This window comes from Serinus canaria, chromosome Z (genome assembly GCF_022539315.1).
Source record: "Serinus canaria isolate serCan28SL12 chromosome Z, serCan2020, whole genome shotgun sequence".
Lineage (NCBI taxonomy): Eukaryota > Metazoa > Chordata > Aves > Passeriformes > Fringillidae > Serinus > Serinus canaria.
The window spans coordinates 65,896,847-65,919,316 of NC_066343.1; the positions used below are offsets into that span (position 1 = coordinate 65,896,847).

General features: G+C 42.1%; 1 protein-coding gene across 7 annotated transcripts in view; it reads left to right on the forward strand.

Moving 5' to 3' along the window:
* Positions 1–22,470, forward strand: part of PDZD2 (PDZ domain containing 2) — a 185,541-nt gene that overhangs the window by 147,502 nt on the left and 15,569 nt on the right. For 6 of the 7 annotated variants that reach the window (XM_050986634.1, XM_050986635.1, XM_050986633.1 and 3 more), the window contains 13 exons: positions 1,610–1,721; positions 3,617–3,765; positions 4,405–4,524; positions 7,047–7,161; positions 8,917–8,990; positions 9,150–9,369; positions 10,380–10,497; positions 12,981–13,113; positions 16,036–16,117; positions 17,059–17,162; positions 17,904–18,072; positions 19,183–19,973; positions 21,136–21,280. In XM_050986634.1, coding sequence (XP_050842591.1) covers positions 1,610–1,721; positions 3,617–3,765; positions 4,405–4,524; positions 7,047–7,161; positions 8,917–8,990; positions 9,150–9,369; positions 10,380–10,497; positions 12,981–13,113; positions 16,036–16,117; positions 17,059–17,162; positions 17,904–18,072; positions 19,183–19,973; positions 21,136–21,280 — 2,332 coding nt within the window. The remainder of the gene's footprint in view (positions 1–1,609; positions 1,722–3,616; positions 3,766–4,404; positions 4,525–7,046; positions 7,162–8,916; positions 8,991–9,149; positions 9,370–10,379; positions 10,498–12,980; positions 13,114–16,035; positions 16,118–17,058; positions 17,163–17,903; positions 18,073–19,182; positions 19,974–21,135; positions 21,281–22,470) is intronic. The other variant, XM_009097951.4, reaches the window with a different exon arrangement.

The window sequence follows — 22,470 nt, forward strand, 5'->3', positions numbered from 1 at the left end:
ATCCCCATCTGTTGGATGCCCAAAGCACGCCAGCAAAACTGGATGCTTCAGGAAGACATTAGTCTTGTTTTTCTTCATCTCTGTGCTTCACATATTTTCCCACCACAGAGTAAGCACTGGCCCTGTGCAGCAAATGATTTGTACACCTGTAAGACACCCTGTGTGTCTGTGCAAATAATTTCTGCCCTTCTACAGGGGAGGCGCCCTCACTTCATAAAGAGTGTTCCCACTTGTATGGCAAATTTCAATGTATCTTTGTGAGATCCATGAGGTCCTGTCTCATTTCCATGTGCTTCTGCTCTCTTCTGGGTATCCCACAAGTCTCTTGGAAGGAGAGCTTGGGATACTTTGGCTGTGGCCTAATTGCTGATGGTTTGGGTTTCTTAGGTGGGGTTTTCAATCTGATGTCTTACATATCTTCTGGAATCAGGCCCTTTTCAGGGTGGCCAAATCACGAGTGCTGGGTTTTTTTCAGACTGATGACTTAATTGAATGGTTCTAAGTTTACATGGAGCTGTGAGCTGCAAAGCATTTGATGCTGGAAGTGGACTCGAAAGTAGTTGCTGCAGTGCCTTGAAAGATCAGCAACTACTAGCTAGGATGTACAAACAGTGTGTAAATTAAGTGTAGCTATTAGTGTTGAAGGGGAAGGAATAAAAAGCAGTTCCCATTCCAGCTTCCTGTTTCTGCTAGTTTTATGTTTTCCTGAGGTTTCTACTGTTCAAACTAAAATCACGAAGTCTAGACTTTGCACAAAAGATAAACTTTGGCTTTGTTGGCATGGGTATTAGAGGGGCTGGGGGATGGGAGGCAGGTTGTGGGAAAGACTGACGTTTTTAAGATTGAATAGCAGAAGCAGAAATTATTTTTACAGGAAAGCATTTGGCTGCTTGGGTGGGGTTTTTTTAAAACTGACTTCCAGCCGTTCACCAGCACCTTCCAAAATGCAGGGGCTGGGCAGAGCCTGCCCATGGGCAGCTCTGCTTGTCCCTGAGCACAGGAGAGCAAGAGGCAGAGGACATGTGGCCGTGCTGCTTACCTTGTTACTTGGTGTCCAGGCAAACACAGTCGGTAAAGAGACTTCTCCTGTGCTGGTGCTCTTACTCAGTGTTGTGGGGTTGTGATTCCACCTGTAAACTTTAATTGCTCATTTCCAGGCTTTCAAAGTGCTTAGCTGTAATAACTTTCTGTTAAATAAGTTTTTTATCATCAAGCTTTGCATTGGTGCTCAGCAGACACTAACAGTAAAATAATGCTTTTTAAAAGTAGTTTTCTCTGTAAAGATGTGCTGTCTCTGGAAGCCTGCAGAACAGCACAAATGGAAATAAAAGCTAAAATTTTGTTCAAATACTTGCAAAAGCAACTGAGTGAGGTGCCACAGAGTGCTGGATGCATTCTGGAGGCATTAGTGTGGTATCTTGCAAAGGAGGCATGAACATAATGTCTGAAGGCATTACAAAAAATTACTTACAGAAAATACTTTATACAATGACATGTTTTCGAAAAAAGATGACATGCAATGGAATTTTCTGTCCCATAATGACAATGGGAAAAATGTCATCAACAACTCAGGTTTACAAGAACTTTTTTGTATTTAAATTTCTTTTAGGTGATGGAAACTGAGAAGTCTCAAGATCCAGCTTGTGCAGAAGTGTCCAAAGGAAACAATCAGAGTTCAACTCTGGCAAGTGGCATACTGAAATACAGAAGTCGGTCTCAAGGTAAAGCTGGACTGATAGAGGATAGCAATTATAGATTTTTTAATTGTACTGTTATTATTTTAACTCTCTAAAAGTGAGATAGGATTTCTTTGAAATCATATTAGTTTATTTTGGAAGGAAGATCCCATTGGTAGGATAGTTCCATTCAGCCTCCTGAGCTGAGTGATTGTAGGAACAGAAATATTATGCAAATTTTAGAAGTGTCTTGTTTGTTTCTTTCTTTCTCCTTTTTGTTTTTTTTACTGCTTGCATTGTCTGTGTATTTCGTCGTGCTCTCATCAAAATGCCAATTACAGTGACTAATCCACACATTTTCTGTTGCTTTGTCCTCAAGTCTTAACAGTAACCTGTGTGCAGAACTTGATAATGTTTTCAGCCCTAATGCTTCCTGAGGCTCCCTCCCTCCTGTGTTCACCCTAATTTCCAATTACTAAGGTACTTTTAGGATACTCCAGAGGGCTTCTCTGCCTGTAGTCCCCGAGGCTGTGAGTTGGTGGTCCCTGGGGATCCAGACCCTGATGCCCTTGGACTGTGGATGTGCCTGGAGCATCCCCCAGCTTGGACTGCAGCATGAGAAAGGAAGGTGCATTTTGGAGATGGGCAAAAAACACAATTTCTCTCTCCCGATCAGAGAGAGAACTGATGGGAAAGGGTTAGTTGTAGGTGCCAGGGAATGAAAGAATGCCAGGATACTGGTCCTGCCAAGATTGCTATCCTGTCTGTGTGCAGCAGCAGCTGCCTGTGTGCCAGGGGAAGGAGAGTTGAAAAGCAGAGATTGCAATTTCAGATCCCAAAGCAGGGAGCAGGTTTAAATTGCTCTCTGGGCAGTGGGTACAAATTCTGCCTATGGATGTGTCAGCAGAATTGCTTTCACGGTGAGTGAAAAAAAGGACCTGCCCCAGCTCTGTGCTCTGTCCTTCCCTGGCACTGGCAGCGATGCTCACACAGCCTCCAGGCAGGAAGGAGGTGGCAGAAAATGTGTTTGGGGCTCTCCTGGGCAAATTTCAGTGCATCTACCTCAGACCTTGACTCCCTGTTCCTGGGGTACAGGCAGTGAGGATGAAAGGAAGTCAGAGCTGTTGCTCTCTGTGGCAGCTCCAACGTAAGGCTGGTTTAAAGTAATCTGAAATCCTCATCATGAAATCCAGCTTGTACAAATTCGGCATGTGTCTTTGGTTTTCATCTGTAAAATAGGGGTTAATGTCCCTTCCCTGTGTGGTGTGGAAATGACAAGGATAAATGTGTGGGAACTGCTGTGACTGGGGATTCTGCAGGGACCTTGGAGAAAATGAGAACTGGAGGAGCCCTGTTGTGAGGAGTAGGATACTCTGTAGCTAATTACAGGATGTCCTTCAAGACAAATAATTCTGTTTCTTACATGAACTCAGCACTCTTCTCTTTAAGACAAATCTACAGAAGAAACCTAGAATTGTTGCCAAAGGGAAAGAAAATAGCATTTTTTTGGCACATTTTTGCTTTTTCCATTCCAGAAAAAATTCCCTCAAAGTGACATGACACCTCCAGAAATGAATACTGCTGCAGTGTCAGGTCTTTTAATTTTAAATACATGAAGCCTGAGAGCTTAGTGCACTGGCAAGTGCCATTGGGTGTGAACAGATGAATTTCTTTCCTGTCCCTGAGCTACCGACTCAATTATCTTCTGCTTTTCCTTAATACCACGAGTTCAGTATCAATGAAAGATTGCAGAAAAAAGCAGGAAAAGTTCTTGGTTGAGTGTGATCAAAACTGGTTTCCAATTGCCTGGCTCGGAACTGCGTGGTATTGTTTTAAAGCATTTTAATTTGGGATTTGCAGGAGGCGGTTATTGCCTGCTGGTGAGAGAGGCTAAAGCAGCTCTCAGATGTTGCAGGATGTGTTTCCGTGGTTTTTCTTAGGTGCTGGATCCCGCTTGGAGTCTGTAGGAGAAGACGATGAGCTGACAGTGGAAAATGGTGAATCGAATTACGAAATAGCAGTGAAATATTCCCGGGGTGGAAGAAAGCACTCTCTGCCCCAGCAGCTGGAGTCAGCAGGAGCCAGACAGGTGAGCAGGAAGGCAGAGCTGGCTGTGAGCACCTCATGGTGCATCTGCCTGAAGCTCATAGAAGTGGGCAATGGTCATGAAACAGGATCTCATAGGTACGTCATGGGACTGAAACCAGGCCTAGACACCAAACAAGGATGTGTTGGCCACCTGTGGAGAGCTTGAGTGTTGTGAAGGAGAGTACTGCTTGCTTGTGGACACAAGGTCCTAAAGCTGTTCACCTTAGGAGTTTCAGTTCTAGAGACCTGAGGACTTAATTTTTTTTTTTTTTTAAAAATCCCTAATGCTCTTTATTTTAATTATTTTAAAATGTAGGCATTTTCCTTCTCCTTTCCTTTCTCTCTTTTTTTTTTTAGCAAATAAGGACTTGATTATATCATGAAGTTATCTTTAATCCTTTTAATTTAAATTATGACTGATTCATTTCAAAATGATTCTACTGTGTGAACTGTGGGAAAATTACTGTGGCAAGATTCACTTTGATTGTAGTGAGCTGGGGTTTCATCCCTTGGACATTTCTCTGAATATATCTCTAATGTACTGCATCCCTCTTCTCCAACACATGCAATTTTCCCGGTGTGACATCTGCAATATCTTTGCCAAGCAATCAGAGCAATTATCCTTGTTTGTTGATGTTAGGACTACCATATAGTGAAGAAATCCACCCGTTCCTTCAGTGCTGCCCAGGTGGAATCTCCATGGAGACTGACCCAGCCGTCCATCATTTCCAACATTGTCCTGATGAAAGGGCAAGGCAAGGTGAGGATTTCTGCATGTTTCTCACATGTAGCAAGAACTGGCTTTTAAGAGGTGTCTTCTGTACTTCCAGCTGCTCTCAAGGTAGCTGGTAATAGTGCTAATGATAAACAAATCCCATTTCCAAACATAAATGCCAAAGTTACACCTGCAAAATACAGGGGATGTGATGTTCATATCATCCACTTGACATAGGGTGGCTTTCATTTCGGTTTGGTGCCTCTCGCCTTTACTGAGATATCAAATATTTATAATGGATCTCTAAATATGTATGTTTATGCAAAGTCAGTGCAGCTACAGAACAGTACCTGTTCACATGTATATTTATGGACCAGCATATTTTCCCTCTGTGGAAACTGGATATGTTTTTAAAAAAAATAAATTACTGCAAATTAAGCATTAAACCTGAAGATAGGTTACTGGCTGATTGCTTCTCTGAGAGCACTGAATTCCATGGGTCAAAGAGTTGTCTTCTCTCCCTCAATAATGTGTTTACACACTTGCTAGATACCAGCTGGCTGAATGCTAATAAAAAATAGATAAGCATTAACCTAGGTATACATTGTTTTCCCTAATCAAATCCATGCTAGTATTGGAGCTGTCATTTAAATATGCTAAAAATATGCATGTCCTTTTGTGAAACAGTCTTCAAAGTCATCAGATGGATTTGTTTTGGACTAAGAAGATTTGTTTTGACTTTCAAGCTCAAATGCAAAACTAATTCCTTGTTGTGCTTTATGTTAGAAAAAAAGTTAGAAATAGTTACTTCTATGGGTTGACTGGCTCACAGTTGCTTTAACTTCCCTTGGTTTAGGAGCTGTGGGTCTTTTATGGTGAGCAAATATTTCTTCATTTCTTATGTACTTCTTTTTTTACTCTGTTTTTCTCATGAAATTAGATTATTTCTCCCATGGGATAAGCCACCCTCTCCTGTCTTTCTGCCTTTAGCTCCAAGGTTTTAGGAAGCAGCTGGGAGAATGCAGACCCTAGAGATTGTGAACCACTTAAAGCAGCTGCCATTTTGTGGCCTTCCACCCACCTCATGGGCAATCTCCTCTGTTAGGGATTGCCCCTTGTACAGTTTGTGCAGTAGTGCTCAGTTTATTATCCCTGTGCAGACCTGGGACTTGAAATATTTCTCTGCAGAGTTGCAGTGTTGGTGGTGGGGAGCCAAAGCTTTGCCTTTAGGTTTGCATCCATATCTGCAAGGGGGGGTTTTCTGTTGTGGAGAGGCAGCACTTGTCTGGGAAGGTGGGCTAGTGTAGGAACTGCTGTACTTTGCAGACATATTTCTCCCAACCCTCCCACAGAGCCTTGGGGAAACCTCCTGTGTCCAGGCACGGGAGTGCCAGGGGCCTCCTGCCTTCTGTAGGTTGATTTGCAGTTGATAATTGCACAGTGTTGAACAGTTACTGGAGTTACTTTGTTCTGCACAAGGGAGCTAAGTTGCTGCCTGTCCAGAAATCAGTAATGTCTTACCAAATTACTGGACTTAGTAAGGTACTAGACTTGTGCTGGCCTGCTCTGTGTTCATGTAGTGAAACTTAAGATGTGATTGTTGTGTTGGATTGTAAAGTCAGTGCTTGCCCTGGCAGCATCCCTCAGCTGGAGAGTGCTGCCCAAGGCAATAATAATGTCCATGGCTTCAGATCACTAAAGCTCAACAGTTTCCCACATCCTTTGTCCACCTGGTCAGTGACTTTTCCCTTTGTTCTGTAAAATGCATGTACAGCAGTGACTAGAGGGGAAATATGGGAAACGGTTGTGGACCAAGGAAACGGTCTGTCTGGGAAATAACTCAGCTGAAGGGGGAGAGGTTCATTCTGCTGTGTTCATCAGTTCTCAGGTCAGCTTTGTGAGATGGTCCCATAGCCTGCTGGGGTAGTGCAGGGGTAACAGCTGATGGATGGAGCCCTGGGGAATCTATTGATGTAGATTTATTTAAATACAACGTGATATATGTCTCCAGAATAATTAAAAATGTACATGTGAGTGGTAGCCCCCACATGCTGTTCTCCTTTCAGCTACATTCCTGACATTGCAGCACTGACCTTATGTCATGTTCTGAAGCATTTCTTCTTCCTGAGGAAATGTAGGAATCTGTGACATAAGAGAAACCTATAGTTAATCCTGGATATAGATCTGAGAGGTCGGAATTGACTGTCTGTTAATTCAGAATAAATGTGTTACTGTTTTTCAAATGGGAAATCTATTGACCCCATGTTTTGAAAAAACAAAAAATATTTTCAGAGTTTTTGCTATATCAGCTTAGGGTGCCTGCTGCTATATTTTGGGCTGATGAGTGTGTTGATAATGGAGTGAAAGTAAATGAGGAAATGGAATGAGAAAGTAAGTTGGCTAAACAATTCATCAGAAGATTTTAGGTTTTCATCTTTCCCTTGTCTTGTACATTACTGGCAGTCTTTCTCACACAGATGATAATAGAGTAAGGTGCCAGCTGTGTGTCTTCTCCTCTCTTTTCTGTAGGAAAAGTGAAAATCTCTTCAAATCTCTTCTTTCTGTAGGGTCTTGGATTCAGCATTGTGGGAGGTCAGGATTCTGCTCGTGGACGCATGGGGATTTTTGTGAAGACTATATTCCCAAATGGAGCAGCGGCTGCTGATGGAAGGCTTAAAGAAGGTATGGTAGAGAGAATCCAACTTCACATAAACAACCACAGGGGGATATTATTTCAGTCCAGGAGGAAAACTCAAGTACAGCTATGTTTAGGCACCTGGCCAGCTGCAAGAGGCTATGGAAAATGTAAAATGCCCTGTTTGTTAATCCTGTGGAAGATCATTCACGGCAATTAACCTGACTGTATTTCATATTGAGAAGGGGGAACTACAGAGTAGTGGTGGCTGCTTTGTTTTCCCCTTTCTCTTTAATGAACTTTATTTGCCCAAACAGCAAGCTGCAGTTCTCCAGTTGGAGAGAGTCAGGGACAGCAGGAAAATATAGATAGCCAACAACATCTGGCTTAAAGATGCTGGGCTAAGAAGGCGTTATGTATAGGGACGTGTCCTGGAGGGGCTTTTTTGAGCTCTTGTACTCTCTGAGCCTCCTGGTATGATTTTGACAGGACAAGACAGGACAAGAATCACAACCACACCAAAAAAAAAAAAAAAAAAAAAAAGGATGGGATTGGCAGTAAGATCACTCTGGTTAGAGAAGGAGATATAACCACATTTTATTAATATAGCCAGATTTTATTACTGCTTTTCCAGTCTTGGTGTCTGAGCTGAATGCATAGCCTGCTCTGTGTGTGCTGCACCATGGTCTGACTGCTGTGACACAGCATTCTGACAGACAGATTCTGTAGTGTTGAAAACACAAACTGATCATGAGTTCAGAGTGGTGGTTTATAACTCTTCTACAGGGGTTGTGTTACTTTGCTTCCATGGAAAGCTGCTCCTCTGTTACTTCTCTCAAGCTGCTCCTATGTTACTTCTCATATCATCATTCCCCTCTTTCTGTCTTATCACACTTGTTGTATTTGCGGCTGCTTTTGGTGCCAACTCTCACACTTGCTGCCAGAGGGAAGCTCGCATCCCTGCATCATAGGTTGTGCACTTGCCGTGGGAAGCCAATAAGTAGCAGCTGTCCCATAAACCCAGCAATCATTTGCAGGCTATTCATAGCTTGAAAATTCTTCTTTTTTTTTTCTTTACTGAAGCTAGGAAAGGAGAGGAGGGGTAGACTTAGCGGACAATATTGTCCCATGTCATTTTGCATAGACGCAAGTAAAATTGCAGGAAGTGTATCTGGATCATGCCGACCCTCGTTTTAATAAAATGAAGGTAGATAGCTCAGCTGGGTATAAGTAGTAAGACCCAGAGCCCGGAAGCTGGTAGAAATCTGACAGGACATGTTCCTTGAGGTGAAAAAGACATTTGTTGTCACAGCGTGTGGGCTACCACATGCTTCTCTGTCCGCAGGCATTTAGTAAGGGAACACATTTGCTTTCTGCCAGTGGATGCAAGGTTTGTTTTCTCAAACAGGCTTTGAAGTGATGTGCTGTAGTGTTTCACTTAGTTCCTCATTTCTCTTGTTACTGCTTACAAAAGAAAGGCAGTTTTATAGTACCTTTGGACTTTACGTCATAATAATTTTCAGACTTCAGTTAAAATCCACAGCATTTAGAGCTTGTTTGTGGGAATGGGAATGCCAAGTTCAGAATCTCTGCTGGAGAACAGTTTTTACTTTGGTAATCCATCACTAGTAACTTGTAGAGACATTAGTACAAGTGAAAATAAATCGAGAAGAATAAAGGCTTTTTATTGGATAGTTAACTGAAACCCTTATAGTTGTGGATCACCTCCTGTTCAGGAAGGATGTTTTAAATCTTTTTAGTCTTTACATTGCTGACCTCATTTTTTTGTATCTATTTACCAGGAGATGAAATTCTGGAAGTTAATGGAGAGTCTCTGCAAGGACTGACCCATCAGGAGGCCATCCAGAAGTTTAAGGTAATGTGGATGTAGCACTGAAGGGATTCACACTCTCCTCTTCACTCATTGCCGTCTCCTACCCTCGTCTTGATTCTCCTGCACTGCCATGAGTTACCGTGTGCAGGTTTTGGTGACAAATGTTGGTGACCTCACGGTGGTTCTGTGCTGTCTCTGCAGCAACTCAAGAAGGGTGTGGTGACGCTGACGGTGCGCACACGGCTGCGCAGCCCCAGCCTCACGCCCTGCGTGACCCCCACCCTGCTGAGCCGCTCCAGCTCCCCCAGCGCCAGCGGCAGCGTGCCTGTCCCTGGCCTCGAGGAGCCCGAGGGCTCCTCCTCCAGCCGCAAAGGACCTGGCCCCAAGGACAGGATCGTCATGGATGTGACACTCAATAAAGGTGAGAGTCCATCAAAACGGACTGGGAGAACAAATCTCTGCTTTTTAAGGGAGTTTTTGGGAAGAGGTTAGAGATTTTTATGTCTGGTGGGCCCAAGTATGCCCATTTGACATGCAACCACAAAATGAGGGGGAAAGGTACCCTCTAATGCAAAAACTTCTGAAGAGTTCCTCTTTCTGCATTTTGCTTTTCCAGAAGCCTCTTATGGGTAGCAGTCAGTGTCCATGCTGCTGAAAGAAGGAGGCTGTGTGATACCAGGCAAAACGTAAATCAGCCTTGTGGAGCCCAAGAAGCTGTGCCCCTCTCTTTAAAGGGCATCTCTGGGGAAGGCAAAACTGTACAGTGTTGAAAAGTTCCCCGATAACCTGTTTGAACTCCTCCATGAGGGTTGCTCTCATTAATAATTGCTCATTTTAAACTTAAAGCATATGTTATATGTGGTAGACACATATGCCTATTTTTAAGACTTATAGTGATTTTAAAGGTTGGATTCAAAATTTTGAGAGAAAATGTAAGATGTCCAGTGATCCTACAACAAGGATGTTGTTGCCTGAAGAAAAGCAGAGGTGAAAGTGGACAGAGAACCAGATAAAATGCCTCACCTTCCTTTGTGCTTCTTTGCTGAGGAATGCCATACTGATATTTAACAAAAGAGAGCAATGCAATTGGCAGCATCTTCTGTGCTCATGTTTTCTGCAGTAATTTTAAGTGACATCTTGATTGGATTGCTGCCTCTCCTCCTTTGTGCCTTGGACCAGATCAGACCTTGTGCAACATTTCCACGGCACACAGAATATTTTCTGAGATACATCAATCTCAGAAAACAGTCAGGATCAGCTATTTTCAATCCTGATTTCCACTTGTTGGTCTTAGCTTCCTGACTGACTGCACCTAAGGCCAGCCCTGAAACAATGACACGAATCCTGAACTCAGATGGGATGTGGGAACACAAACACTTGTGTGTCCTTTGTGATTACAATCTGCCACTTTGTACTTCTTGTTTTTCACAGAGCCAGGGGTTGGGCTTGGCATTGGTGCCTGTTGTCTCACGCTGGAAAACAGTTCACCTGGGATATACATTCACAGCCTGGCCCCAGGATCAGTGGCTAAAATGGATGGCAGATTAAGGTTGGTTAAAGCAGAAACATGCTGGAGTGGTTTTACAATAAAATCAATTGAGATTTTGTTTTCACCAATTGGTTGATGTAGCAGGGAGGAAATTTATACTTAAGAGTTCACCAAAAAGAAAGCATTCAAGTTAAGACATTCCAAAGTAGTATTTAATGCCCAGGAAACATTATTCTTTGTTCTGGAAACAGCACCATCATTAAGGTCTGGGTTGTTTGGTTTTTTTTGGTTTTTTTTTTTTTTTTGGGGTTTTTTTTTTTTATTTTAATTCTCTGTACAGAAAGCTGAGCCTAATAACACCCTTTGAAAAAGGGGAGCGGCAAGAAGTGCAACCTCATGCTTTTTTGTGAGAGCTACAGCTGGAGACCTCAGACTAGGAGGAAATTTGCAGAGCTCTGTTAAAAGCTCAGTCACCTGAAACTCTCCTAAAAAGAGCTGGGATAAATGTTCCTGCAGCTGCCTGTGCCCATGGCTTAGGCCCTTACTCTCAGTCTGGTAGGATTGTTGCAGGCTGACCAGCAGCACTCTGTCGTGGAGCTGGGATGTGTTTAAGAAGCAGTCATTCCCAGGGTTCCCTTGGGCCTTACATTGGATTAAGTAACAGAAACTTACTTGCTTTTCCTCTTGTGGAGGTTTCATTTTTGAAAGCCATTGGAGGAAACCTTGCCACTTTTTCCATTCCTCCATACATGCTGGTGGATGCTGGGAGCGTGGCTCCAGAGGGAGACTGTGCTGAAGAGGTGCTGGGACTGTGTGATCCTCTTTGAGTGTGTAGTGTGAGCACTGGTGCAGAGAGGCTGAGCAAATGCCTTGCTATCACATGGCTAGAGAGTGCCTTCTGTTTCCTGGCTCACCAGGAAAACTGCGATAGAAATTTGATTTCTTGGAATAAGGGAAGAAGATAATTTTATTGTGGCATTGCTGCCAAAACTCTTGAAAGTTCCTATAATATAGAAATGTCTACAGGAGACAGCATTTAATAATAACTTGCTTTCTTGCAGGCCCCTTTGGAAAATATTGCAGTGCTGGTTATGTCTGTATGTAACAGCTGCATTGTTTATTAGGTTTATGTGTTTGATTATATCCAGGCATGCTTCCCAGATTTTTAGCTTGCTTCTTTGAGACGTTGCTTCTGTTGTCCCATCAGCGATTTATGGCTTCATAGGCCAAGACTTACAGGGTGGTTTTGATTTTTGGAAAACATTGTTAATCAAATGTTGGCTTTGCCATGCCAGGGGAGATTTGAATCCAGTTCTTCTGTATCTAAGCTCCCTATCTCAGTCATGTGGCTGTGTAAGTGACTCCATTTGTACAAGTCTAAAGGAAAGGCAGAGCAGTGAGATGATTGCACAACTGATAACTCACCCTTTACTTTTCTGAGCCTATAGCAGAAGTGCAGGTTACTGAATTGCAATTGTTATTTTGCCTTTGGTGTGTGTACTCATAGTGTCACACACCACGGTGGCATTGTCACAAGTAGCCCAACACAAGCCAGCAGTAGTAGATTCATTGAGAGGGTCTGTTCAAAACAAATGTTTCAGGAATTATGGAGAATGCTTTAATGATATCCCTAGCTGATGATATTTTCTTTTGAATAGTTCCAGATGTCTGAGCACCATAAGCAAGAATTACAAAACTGAGAAAACAGGACTAAATAATCATAGAATCATGAAATGGTTTGGGTTGGAAGAGATGTTAAAGATCATCTTGTTCCAAATCCCCTGCCATGGGCAGGGAATCTTCCACTAGGTCAGTTTACTCAAAGCGCCATCCATCCTGGTCTCAAACACTTCCAGAGCTTCTCTGGGCAACCTGTTCCAGTGCCTCACCACCCTGACAGTAAAAAAAAAAACCAATTTCTTCCTAATACCTGATCTAATCCCGCCCTCTTTCAGTTTGAAGCCATACTCCCTTGTTGTAGCACTACATGTCCTTTTAAATCACACAGTGTGTTTTCCTTTCAGGAGAGTTTTGTTTTGTTTTTTTCTTTTTCCTTTTTAATGGATTCTCTATGATAATTTTTAACAAATACAGGCTTACCAGGCTCAATCTTTTCCTGGAGTAATTTCATAAACTCATATCTAAATAATGAATTTCTTATCAGTGTTTCTGCTAAGTAATTCAGTATGGTGTGAAGGAGCAGCCCATCTGAATCCCAGTTTTCCTCTCCTGTGCTCAGTAAATATCTGAATGTAGAATTGGAACTGAAGTTTGCTTTCACCCTGGTCCGAATGCAGACAGTTTTCTTGGTTGATTCAACAGAGATTCTTGCGCTGACAGTAAGTGCAGAAGGGATCTCTGAGCCTCCCTTGTGAACTCAGGAGGACTTAAACCATTCACGTCACTGGTAGCAGCACCTTCTTTGAAAGTCATGTCTTTTCCAGAACACTTATGTCTTTGAAAAATCTTGGCCATTAGTTGAAAGCACAATTTGTTTTGCATGGAAAGTGGCTGTGATTAGGTGACTCTGTGTCTCTGTGCAGCCGGGGTGACCAGATTCTGGAGGCGGATTCTGTGAGCCTGCGTCACGCAGCGTTAAGCGAAGCCTACGCAATCCTCAGCGAGTGTGGACCAGGCCCAGTCAGCCTAATCATTAGTCGTCATCCTAACCCAAAGGTGAGCAGAAAATGAGTGAGTGTACCTGGATTGTTTTCATCTGGCACTGTAATTTGAGTCTTGCTGTCGGAAAAGCAGAAAATGAAAAATGGCTTTTTCTTGTTAGGGCATGTGTTCTGCAAGATGTCAGGATTGTAATGATGCTTCCCAGTTTTGTAAGTCATAGCAATGTCAGACTGTCCCTGGTGCTTTTTGCTTAGTCACCCACTGATCAATTGCATTTTCCTGGAACTGCTTGAATGAAGTGTTCCCATCTTTCTTGGTACTTGGATGAAGTAGCAACGCAAATACAGCACAAGACCTCTTCTTCCTAAAAGTTATTTTGCAGTTACTTTGTCTTTGACTAGAATATAATTTAGGGCCAGGGATATATGTATCAACAGCTTGAATTGATCAACTGTAATAAAGCAAAATCTATCCAAAGATCAAAGTTTTCCTTCAGGAATTAAAACATGAGAATATGGAGCACACTGCTACTGAATCTGTGCAAGGTCAGTTTGGAAATAAGGCTGTATTCACAAAGTAAGTGTTCTCAAGCATTTTTTAAAAATTGATGATAGAAGATGAAAGCCTATTAGCCAAGCTATAGGGAATAACAGCTTCTTTTATTTCAGTATTTCAAAGAATTTCATGAGTGTACGAAACCTTCCTGTTTAAACAGGAATGAAGCTGTAAAAATATTTGCATTAGTGGGTCCAGAAAGCTTTGACTTTTGAACTCATAACTACAAATGGACGCCTTAATAAAGCCATAGCTTGGAGAACTCAAGTTTCTTATTTTGTAATTAATAGTGTGTTTTCTGCTAAATCAAATATACAGTTAACAAACAGGGGCCGGCTTGCCAGAGTTTATTATCTTTGTTGCAAGGCCTTGTGCTGCTAGAAAGAATGAGGCTGTGGTTCTATTAAAGGTAAGCATGGCAAGGGTAAGAATTTGGCTCATAGCCTAAGATAACAGTATTTCTGGTGAGTCTGTGTGCTGCACTGAACCAAAACAATGGTTCAATGTGATTGCATTGTTAAGGCTTACAGACTTTTTGGATTGTCTGTAAGAAGCATGAAATATAAATGCCGTGCTGTATAGCCTGCCCTTTCTCATCTGTCCCTCTTTTTGCTGTGGTGGGGTCTTGAAAGCTGATGAGTGACTTAACCTGGTGTCTGCTGAAAGGATGAACTGAGTTAAGCTAATTGCTTGGTATTACTCAGTAACAGAGGGAAACTATTAAGTGGCTCCTATTACAGTTTTCCATAAGTGATATTTAAGATGACAACAAATCCTTTGCCAAGAAATGTATGAAAAGCTAGAAGTTGAGCTGGAGAGACCCTAAAGCATTTTTCCAGTACTGCATCCATAATCCTGGCAGTATGGAATCCATAATCTCTCATGGCTGGATCTCTGGAGGAGTATCCATATAGGAAGCCATATTTGTTGTTATGTTACTGTTACCCATTTTCTGAAAGCACTGGGGGATCGATAAATAAGTGTGGGTATTTTTTAAATTTATTTTATTTTATTTTATTTTTGTTATGTTATGTTATGTTATGTTATGTTATGTTATGTTATGTTATGTTATGTTATGTTATGTTATGTTATGTTATGTTATGTTATTTCATATCCCAGCATGCAGATTGGAGTTAGGAATTAACTTGTCCCTTTCCATTTTGAACTGCCTGAGCATAAGAGATGCTAAACATCAAAGCTGGCAGAGTTTGCAGAAGCATGGATTTTTGGTTAACTTGAAAAATGTACTGCAGTGTGTCTGGGACCTGTTTTAATTCTTGGGATATGTTTTACCTAAAGGTTTGTGTTAAGGCCATAGATCACAGTGTGAGGATCTGGTCCATATTCTGCAGGAACTCCCTGTGCCTCAAGAGCCCAGGGACTTATGGTTTGCTGTAAGGTCATGACACAGGCTGGAAACAGAGATGTGTTTTTACAAAGGTTCATGTTGTTTTGAACATTTTTGTACCTAATTTCTTATTTTTTAGCACAAAAGATCTACAGTACATTTTGCTGCTGAGTATGTTTGCTTTGGTGTTTTCACGTACTTCCAAAAGAAATACCACAAATTTTTCTTTCTGCTTGTTATTCTGACTGAATATGGCATTTATGCTGTGTTTAAACTGCTGAGTTTGCTTCAGAATTTCTCAAATCTTCATGGTTCAGGAAGACTCAAGTTTGTAGTCACTATTTATGCTGAATTTTGATTAATGTAAAGCAATGTGCATAGAAAGTATTTTTGACAGAATTAATTTGCTTTCTGTTCTTAAATATATATTCCTGCAGACTAGTTGTTCCTGTATAAAATCATATGTTTTCCAGTAATAAGAATTAAACGTATGGCAGTAATTATGGGCTAAATTAGCAAATATGGTAAACCAGTATTTATTCTTAAACCAGAGAAACATTAATTTCCAATTACTGATTTAGGTTTTCTTTTTAAAGGCAAGGAGAAAAGAAAATTAAAAAGACAGCTAATATTATGGGAAGTCTGGTATTCTTCCGGTGGGTTAACTCTAGAATAGCTTCTGATGTATGCCTGCACAAAGCAGTCTTTGTCTGTTTTAAAGTCACATATTCTCAACAAATCAATACACAGCTTTTAATTGAGTTAAAACTGGGCTCTAATAGCTTCATTTGATTTCTTTAAGTCTGAGACTGTTGTATTTGTTTATATTGTGTGTCACTTGGATGCAGTCTTCTTGCAGCTGGCAGGCTTCTGCTTCCCGATTTTTGCAGGAAAGTGGCATCGAGAGAGTCTGAGTCAGGGGACAAGGGCTTAGGAGCACTCAACTAGGTCTTCTTTTATTGCATCTTTAAAAATAGTGGCTTATATGAAATGGATCATGTACTTGTGATAAGTGGTAAGACTCTTGTAATTTCTTGTACCCTGTTTGAGCTTTGTCTTCCACCCCACTTCAGGTTTCAGAGCAGGAGATGGATGAAGCAATCGCACGTACTACTCACCGAGAGAGCAAGGACTCCAGCTCCTCTCATGTCACAGGTAGCAATATGTTCTCTTCTCTAGTGCTTCTTCTCTCACAGATACAGGTGCATCTAAGGGTGTGCTCTGAAGTTCCCCAGCATTTATATTTTGAGAGCCCTCAGAACAGCAGAACAGTATAGGGAGTGTCATCACTCTGTCCACTGCAGAAATTTTAGCACAAACATACAGTGCAGATGGATCAGCTCTGCAGCTTATGTAACATGCTTTTGTTCACTGGGCTACCATGACCTGAAAGTAGGGTTGTCAAGAGGTGGTGGTTCTGAACTTTTTTCAAAATGAGGGGAAGCACAATGGTCCAGCAGGGAAAGAGCAGGAGCGATCTACTCCATCTATGTATGTTTGCCCTTAATGGCAAAAAACCCCCAAAAGTATTGTGACTATTGCATACTGGACTATGTGTTTTAACACCATTTTGATCTTTAAAGTCATATCAAAATATGTATTCTGGCATCTCTGTGATGTATTTGAACTCCAGCATTTCCCAAAGTCTGGCAGATGAAAGCAAACTTTTGGCAATGGCAGAGTGATCAGTAAGGTGATGTTCAGACAGAAATGTTAGATTTGTTATGATCCCCTTTTTCTGTGTATCAGCTAAAAACTGCTTTGAAGTTGACCTTGCCAGTGGCTGCTGATTTGTCTTCTGAGGTTGCCCCTAGTCAGCAGCTTGCTCCAACAGATGGGGAAGACCATGTCCTGCTCCTCTCTTGTTCATAGCACTCCCCTGGGCCTGGCTGGTGTAACATGTCTCGGTGGTAACATTCCATCTGATCTGAGGGAGAGCTTGTGAAATGCTGAATAAATCTCACTTTAGAAGCAATTCAGATACTAAATAAGTGGGATTAAATGCAGCCACCAGCTCAGGAGATGAATGAGAAGCCTGTTTGATTATATGGATCACAACTTTAATTTTTGGCATCTAATTAATCTGTGTTTAACAGGAGCTGTGCAAAAAAGTCCATCTCCTAGTGTGAAGGCCAAACAAGGAGAGACCTCATCTCCCCTCAGCTGGACTATGAAACGCTTCTTGGAGCCAGCAAGCCGGGTAAAAGGATTAGATGCAATAAAAGTAGAGCCCGCTTCCTGCTTCAAACTGAGCTTTTACTGAAGCTCTTACTTGGTCAAGGGGTTCAAAACCAAACCTGCATGCTCCTTCCCTGTCACATGAGCTCCATAAAAGGGTTTGTTTCTCATGTCACACATTTAAATTGTGAAAAGAGCAAGTTTCTCTTTGTCTGTGTGACTGTAGCCTTTGGGAGTGATGTGCAGAGCATGGCAGAGAAGGATATGGGGTCCCACCTCCAAGGCACCCCTGTTCTGTGGGACACAAAGTTTGCAGGAAGGACCTGAACCTGTGGGTAGAAGGCTAAGTCCCCTTATATAGCCATTGAAGTGGAAGTATCTGTTTTTCCTGGTAAAGCCAAGGAAGCCTTTGACACTGTGTCTGGAGGTACAAAGCCTTCCCTTCTCTCAGCGTAGAACAAAAAGAACTGCAAAAGTGAATAGTTTCATCCCTTGTTCCTGCACTGACCCACACCTGTAAAGCAGCAGGATTTGGAATCCTTTTTTATTTATTGTATTGGCTAAAAATGTGTTGGTGTGCAGTGTTTCAGACATCCAACTTCAACAGTTTGGCTCTCAGTATACTGACAAGTCCTCTATTTTAAAAATAGGTATTAAACTTACTTTACTGACACAGCAATACGAGTGGTCTGTGTGGGACTCACATGCAGGCAGGGGCTTTAGGCATCATGGACAACTGGTCACCAGAGTCACTTCTCTTCAGCAGGGATCCGTCAGCTCTGAGGCAGAGCTTTCCCAGTACTTCTCCCACGATGGTTCAAGCCATCTCCCCTTCTCTGATGCTGTCCCTGCCTCATGTGATGAGGAGCAGCTCCGTCAGAAGAACCGGAACAGTTGGCTGGATGATGGCTCTCTTCTCCCTGGCAGCCTGAGTAAGTGATGCAAATGTGTCTGGTCTAGTGGGGCAGAGTCACTGAGTGCTGGGTTCCTGCACAGGAAAGCTGTGGTGGTCCCTGTGCTGGGAAGAAATGCCAGGCAGTGTATTGTAAGCCATTGTTGATTACATGAAGTTCTGGAAGATTGAAGAAATTTACAACAATCCACAGAAATGCCTGTTCCTGTGATATTTTGTTCAAAACACTGTTCTGATAATGTGAAAATGACTTTGATTGGTTTGGATTAAACTAGATTGACAGCACTGCAGAGTTTGGGTTTTTTTCCAATGACTGATCATCTTATTTATTACATTTATGGAGATGGTTCATAGCTATCTCAGAAACTTTGAGAGGGTCAATATATGTATAAAAAACAAACAAATGTGCAATTTTACATCAGATATTTTGCATGTGTATCTTTCTCCCCCTAAAAACTGACTGAAAGAACCTTGTGTGTCCTTACTGATGTGCACCTGATCACAAATTCAAAGGATGTATTTGTTCTCCCTTTCCTGTGTTTCTCAAGTAATTTCTTTGTCTCATCTTATTTTCTGTGGAAATAATTTAATGTTTAAAATCATTTTTACATTTCTAACTAGCCACCAAAAAAAGCAAAACAAAATAACTTCCCACAAAGTGAGATGCACTCCTTTCTAAGGAGAATGTGGGAAGGGTTCTTTGTAATTTGAAATTGATTGTTGTGTGCTTCAATCTCTGTTCAACAACAGCAATTTTTACTCTCTGTGAGTAAATGCAGGAGTCCTGAGCTTAGATTTAAGAAAAATGTGAAAGAAAATCTGTTGTTTAAACTAAAATACACATTTGAATTTGCATCCCTTTCTTTGAGTTATAGTTTAGAAATAAACTGAAAATAGAACTAGACATGCTAATGAACTGATTTGGGGAATTACCCATAAACTGTAGCTATCTGCAGTCCTCTTGATGTTTACTGTAGTTAGAGGGAGGACATGAAAAGCCTGCTTTTTGCTTTGTGAAAAAGAGTTAAGCTTCCTCTGTAAACAGACCCACATATCTGCTGTAGTGAGATGCGCGGGGTTAAAAATCATCCGTAAGTGCAGTTAAAGAATAATTTTTTTTTTTCTCTAGCTGCTAGAGATGCAGGAGTGACAAAAGCAAATGGTTTGGCTTCTCCAGCTAGTGGGAGGTCATCTGGCCATCACAACAAGCACGTGGAGTCTGTCCGACCCGGCATCCTCAGCGACAGCCCCAAATCTGCCCGCAGCCCCTTTCACCGACAGAGGCGGGTTGTTTTCTATGATGGTGACGCCAGTGATGATGATGAAAGTTCCCACTTGCACAGAAGCCAGAGGGCCAAGAGCCAGGAGGATGCTGGCATTGTCATAACAACCTCATCTGTAGAAATCGATGATGAGAGCCAGGACAGTGAGTCATCGAGATACAGTGGCATGGAGACATCTTCCCCTGTCTTCAGCAACTCTGTGGAGTCTGCAGACAGCACACTGGAGCAAGTTGAATCTCCTTTTTTCCCCATCATAGCGTTTGATTACTCAAGCGTGCCTGAAGTTCGTCTTGGCAGCCTGAGTTTGAGGGAGCTCCGGGAAGCACAGCTTGAATCCAAGAGATCTCCAAAACTTGAGCACAGAGCAGTCACTAGAGTGAAAAGCATGATGAGCACTGAGTGTCGAAGCCTTCAGAGACACAGGACAGAGGAGCATGGCTCTTACAACAAGCCTGTTGCCAGGATGCTCCCTCACAGCAAGAAGTGTGAAGCACCTGATGTGGTCGGGCAGGGCCAGGTTGAAGTCATCACTCTGGTTCGCAATGAGCACGAGTCATTTGGCCTGGATTTGGAAATCCAAGCCATGCCCTTAAAGGTTGTCGTCACAGGGATGCGGCCAGGGGGACCAGCAGAAATGGTAATTTGTAATTTGAGTGCCTTATAGTGATGTGCTTCCCCATTGTGGGGCTGATTGTTATTATTTTCATGGTTATTTTTAAGCAAGTGGTCTGTTGAGAGTAAGCACAACTGAGGTGTTTGTCCTTGCTGGGCAAAATGTCTCACCCCATGTTGTTCTGGAGCTGCTGCTAAATAAATTGTTTCTGATTCAGAGATGCGCTCAGGCTAATTTGAAGCTAAGAGAGGCAGGACATGGATCCACTGAGATAGCTTCATCCCTCCTTGCAAATGCAGTTTTGAGGGAATGCAATTTTTCTGTTTATTTTCTAACTATGGGCAAAGACAAAATAAGTAAATCCTGGTGGCAGAAGATGGTGGTAAAAAATTTATATTATGCTTTACTATTTTATATGCATATGTCCCTGTATTACTGGGATCTGGAACCAAGAGTCTTTAGGTGCTGGCCAGGTTTGCCAAGAGCTCAGTGGAACCAGCAACACATTGCTCTTCTGCATCTCATAAATGCCCATACCAGTATGGATACATGCTTCATGCTGGTTGTGGAATTGCCGCATGCAGAAGTGCAGAAAGAAGAATAATACTCTGGTGTACAAACCTGGCTGTAGCATTTTTAATCTCGTTAGCGGCCACTAGAGAAAGAGGGGATATGGCTTACCAGTTTGAATAGGGCTGTGAGATCTGGGGATTTGGGGTTTGTTCCTGCCTTTTTCTCAGACTTGTTTTGCAGTATTTAGAAACAATCCTTTACCTTAAACCAGTGAACAGACATGAACTGATCTCTTAAGAGAGTTCCACCTGAGAAGTAGTTCATGCATGGAATTAAAAAATGACACACAGTGTTCCAGTCCAGAAGAATCTAGGGCTGATCCATCCCATTTCATTTAACTAAGAGGGCTATGTCCTCCATCATGATACTCATCTCCCAGAGAAACCAGTGGATCTTTTGACCTTCCTGTTTTAGATTGATCTTTAATTCTCCTCCTGGCAGAAACACAGTCTGTTCTTTATTTATGTGCTGGCAAACTGACAGCAGTGGTACCTGTGCTCTGCAGTGACGTGAAATAGGGGATGTTGCTCATAAGCTATTAATTGCTTCCCTGCAATCTCTGCAGGGCTTCTGATGTGTATTTATAATTTCCTTAAATCTCTCTTTGCATCAGGGATCAATGGGCAAGATGGCTGTAGGAGATGAGATTACCACTATCAACAGCATCCCCGTCAGCAAGATGATGTATGAGGAAATCTGTTTGCTTATGCAGTGTCTTCCCACATCCGTAACCCTGGAGATCCAGAAGGCAGCGTCAGGTGAGAAAGCAGTTTTGCTTTTGTACCATTTATTCTGGGTACAAGTGAACACAATGTCCTTGGATGTGCTGGGCCTGACCTTCTGCTGTCCTAGCTTTCCACATGGATTCAGAGAAGAGGACAGGGGGGCATTGTGTCTGCATTGGTGAGCCAAGCAAAGCACTTCATCACTAAGTCAAGCTTCAAAGTCCTCTCTGGCACCATGATAAGGGGAGAAAACCTACTCCTGTGTGAGGCATTCAAAGTTCCCACATAGAGCAGGTCCCTCCAGCCAGTGTTTGCAGAGGTCCAAGTCATTTGATAGAGTCCTGGAACTAAAATGGCATTGACTCTTGTCCTGACAACTCATTTTATTGCTGTGCCTGTTCATTAAATATCTATGCCCCTTATAATCAAACCTGTCTCTCTTAAATCTGAAATGCTAATAATGTTTTTATAAATGGACAATAAGGCACTAAAAACCTTTTTTCTTTCTTTTTTTCTTTCCTTCTGTTTTATTTTGTCAGAATTCTCTAAAGTGCAGGAAGATTAAACAGAAAGCTAAAATCTTACAAAAATGTTTATTTTTATTTTTCATTACAGAAAGTTTTCTAGTGTGAGTTGAAATACTTGATACCTTCTTGCTTTCTGCTCAGGGCTGATTTATGCTTCTACAGCAATATATGAATCCCCACAGACTGTACAAGTTATGTGGTGTGGAAATGAGTGTTTGAAAAAGAAAAGCATACTTTTCAAATTCAGGAAGAACATAATATTTTACTTTGTTCTAGCTTATGATCCTCTTTGTATACCTTTGTGTACCTGGGAACCTAAAGTGCTTCCAGATGCTTGACTTCCAGTTGTTCTTTAAGGAATTCCAGGCTTGGCAAGATCTTGGTCTTCTTTCCTTAGATTGCTGTGGCTTTTCAAACCAATAGCATTGGGGCAAGGACACATTGGCAGTACTTTGTGAGGCACTTCACCCTTCCCCTTATCCTATCCCACTGGCAAAAATGGTGGTCTCCATGTGATCCACCATGCTGAAGCAGGGGAGTACTTCAGATTCTAATCTGGCTGCTTGAGATTGCCCTCCTGAGGTGTTTTTCCCTTGCTGATTCCAGGAGTAATCAGCACTTCTTAACATGGATACCTAAGTTAAGTGATGTGGGTGATCCTGCAGGTTTGTCTGAGAAGTACAGAGATATGCAGGC